General features: G+C 52.8%; 1 protein-coding gene across 1 annotated transcript in view; it reads left to right on the top strand.

The window, feature by feature from the left end:
* The window catches only part of LOC105004177, a 35,538-nt gene that overhangs the window by 3,141 nt on the left and 28,915 nt on the right, over positions 1–3,482 (top strand). The window contains 2 exon segments of the mRNA XM_010861706.1: positions 127–309; positions 1,620–1,648. Coding sequence (XP_010860008.1) covers positions 127–309; positions 1,620–1,648 — 212 coding nt within the window.

The following is a 3,482-nucleotide window of genomic DNA, read 5'->3' as shown; positions in this document are numbered from 1 at the left end:
GTGGGAAGGAGGGTCATGGGTGGGTGAGCCAGCCGCTCTGCCTCAGCTTCCTCTTCTGTAATCAGGACACCTGCAGGTGTGAACCAACCACACGGGGACCAAGCTGAACGGGTGTGTCACTTCTAGGATACTGGGGCCCAGAGGAGGGGCCCTGGGACCTAGAGCTGCAGACTCAGGAGATTAGGGCCCAGGGGGAGTGGGAGTCACCGTCTCCCCACTTCCTCTCTTCTGGGACCCGAGCCCATCACTTCACCTCTCGAAGCCTCAGTTTCCTCATCCATCCACATGACTGGCATGTCAACCTCACAGGTGAGGCTTACCTGTGATAAGGTCGTAAAGTGTAGCCATTTTTTCAACTGCCAGTGGCTCCAGGAGCCTTGGTCATGGTGGAAAACAGGGGGAAACTTCAGAGTTGAGGACCTGACTTTCAAATACCCGCTCCTTGAGCCCACTCCCAAGATGGAGAACTCACACTTCTAGGGCTGGACTAGGACAAAACTGGCCTTTCCCAAGCCGGGATCAGAGGCCTGATGGGGATGCCTGGGGAATTCAGGGGTGTGGGTACGTGTGTGTGTCCACACGCACGTGATGTGGAAGACGAGTGGGGATCCTAGGGAGGGAAACAGGGAAAATGAGAAAACCGGCCATACATTTATCAAAGTCTTCCCCGCAGTTTATATTCAGGCTGTTTGTGACGTGATCATTGGAGATGGAATCTGGTTACGCCATGTAAACAGCATGCCGGCTGGCTCATCCCTTGGAAACGCTCCTGGGGAAGCTGAAGGTAGGGGGAGTGGTGCGGCGCTCTGATCTGTGACCAATCAGTTTCCTCTAACTGTGGCTGGCCATGCTGACTCCCCCTCAACCTCAAACACCCTCATGTAAAACCTCTGAAGACACAACAGCAAGCCCACTGGCCTGGGAGAAGAGACCTGGGCCTCAGGTCTGGCTCTGCCACTCCTGACTGCTGTGTGTGCTGGGCTAAGATCGGTCCCCTCTCTGGACCTTAGTCTCCCCACCTTCCAAATAGGAGTGTTTCCAGGACAAGAGATGCCGGGAGCGCCCATCTATCTCCCCTGACTTTTAGTATCTCCCCCTCACTGAGTGGCCCCTCTGTGCCACAGTCTAGAGAGGATTTCAGGGTGCAAACCAGCTTCCAGTGCATACAACAGGCGCTGATGGAGGGCCAGCTGCACTCAGGCACTGCCCACGGAGTTTCACATGCTCTCTTCCCTTTGGCCAGTACTTCAGCAGGGAGGGGACTGATAGCAACTCCTGTCTATCCAGCCTCTAGGCAGTGCTGGGCACTCTACACACATCGGCTCACTGAATCCCCATGATCTGAGATGCAGGTGGTATTTGCTATTCTCCCACTTTACAGATAAGAAACCTGAGGCTTAGGGAACAGAAGTAACTCCCTCCGGGTTGGTGGCAGAGTGGGGGTTCCTGGCTGCCGTGCTGCGGACTTTTCACTGCTGTAGCAGGTGGGCAAAGGTCACCCCATGTGGCTGCTGGAACTCATCACACCAGATCACAGAGATTTTGGCACTGGTTGCATTCTCTGAAGTCCAGCTTAGCCAGTCTCTGGTTGCCTTCACCTCTGCCCCCCTGCACTGAAGTTATCTGCATCCTCTACCCACATCAGCCGGTAACCATATCTTCTTGCCACGTGACTGGTATTTGTCACAGTGCTTGGCCTGGAGCAGATATTCAAAAACCCACACCAAAGCAACCTGTACCTACTTTTTATTGAGCATGTACTACAAGCCAGGCTCCGCTCCAAGCACACTCCATGAATTAATTATTTGTTCATTACTACAACCCTATGAGGAAGGAACTCTTATTATCCCACTTTATAGGTGTGGAAACTAAGCCACGGTGTTGTGAAGTCATTTTCCCAAGACCCCAAGGCCAGGACATGGCAGCTGAATGTTTGAATGAAGGCAGGCAGGTTGGGGGGCTTCCCAGGTGGCGCTAGTGATAAAGAATTTGTCTGCAATGCAGGAGACACAAGAGATGTGGGTTTGATCCCTGGGTCCGGAAGATATCCTGTAGTAGGGAATGGCAACCCACTCCAGTATTCTTGCCTGGAAAATTCCATGGATAGAGAGGAGCCTGGCGCGCTTCAGTCCGTGGGATCCCAAAGCGTTGGACATGACTGAGTGACTGAGCACAAGAAGGCGGGAAGAAATAAACATCACCCCTCTGGTCCCTGTCATCCACTCGGTACCCAGATGTTTCTTCCTGGTGGTGCCCTGGGAAGAAACACTGAGAGGAGGGGAAGGAGCAACCTTTCTGTTCATTCATTCCACACAATAGATGCTGAGTATCTCCTCTGGGTGAGGCGCCAGTCCAGGTGTTGGGAGTACAGCTGTGAACAGATGTTGCCCTGTTCTTGGGGGCTTCCATTCCAAGGGGAGTGGGTGTCAGTTATGAACAAACAGAGACATAACTGTATAGTTTGTCAGAAGGAGGAAGATAGAGCAGGGTCGGGGCAGAGGAAGGGGTGGGCAGGGCTGTTTTAAGTAGAGGGTGGCCGGGGAGAGCCGTTCTCGTAAGATGCACTCGAGCACACACCTGAAAGAGGGAGGGGGTGGTGAGTCATGCTTCTGTGGGGCAAAAGGTCAGGCGGAGGGGTAGCAAGGACCTGAGGCTTGGTGCCTGGCATGGGTATGGACTGCAGAAGGGACAGTGCAGCTGGAGCTGAGTGGGGGAGAGGAAGATACGGTCAGAGAGGCATTGTTGGGAAAAGGGACAATCAAGTGGCCTTGTCCGCCCCGAAAGACTCAAGCTCTCACTCTCAGTGAGCTCAAGGGTTCTGAGCAGGAGGTGACTTGATCAGACCTATACAGGTCTACAGAGTCTCCCAGTAGAAGGGGAAGGAGCTGAGAGCTGCTGCCTGCCTGAATCGGAGCCCCCAAGGCCAGCAGGCACCATGCCAGGGCTGGGGAGGAGCTGAGTGAGCTCCAGGCTGGACAGGGAATCTCTGAGAAGGACCGCAGAGAGTCCCCAGGGCTCACAGGTCCCCAGAGCACTGAATCCTCGCCCCAGAAATTACTTCTCAAGGGAGAGAAGGTGGTAGGGCCCTTGGGGATCACCCAGACCTGCACCTTCCAGGATGGCGGCCACTTGCCATGTGTGGCTACTGAGCAGCTGAAACGGGGCCAGTTTGGAATTGCGATGAGCTGCTGATAGTGTAAAAGGCATGGGGGATTTCAAAGATGTAACACAAAGGGAAAAAAAATGAATGTAAAAATCTTTGCATATTGAAATGATCGCCTTTTGAATATTTTGGTTGGAATATACTGTTAAAATTCATTTCACCTGTTTCTTTTTACTTTTTTATGTGATAACTAGAAAAACTGAAATTATATATGAGGCTCATGGTACATTTCTGTTGAACAGCACCGGCCCAGCATGGCAACCCTGGTCTCATGGGTAGGGAAGCTAAACTCTGAAAGGAGGAAAGGATTTGTCCAAAG

This window comes from Bison bison, unplaced genomic scaffold (assembly GCF_000754665.1).
Source record: "Bison bison bison isolate TAMUID 2011002044 unplaced genomic scaffold, Bison_UMD1.0 scf7180017864472, whole genome shotgun sequence".
In the NCBI taxonomy this organism is placed as follows: domain Eukaryota; kingdom Metazoa; phylum Chordata; class Mammalia; order Artiodactyla; family Bovidae; genus Bison; species Bison bison.
The sequence above is the reverse complement of the archived record's forward strand: the minus strand, read 5'-3'. Positions and strand labels throughout refer to the sequence as shown.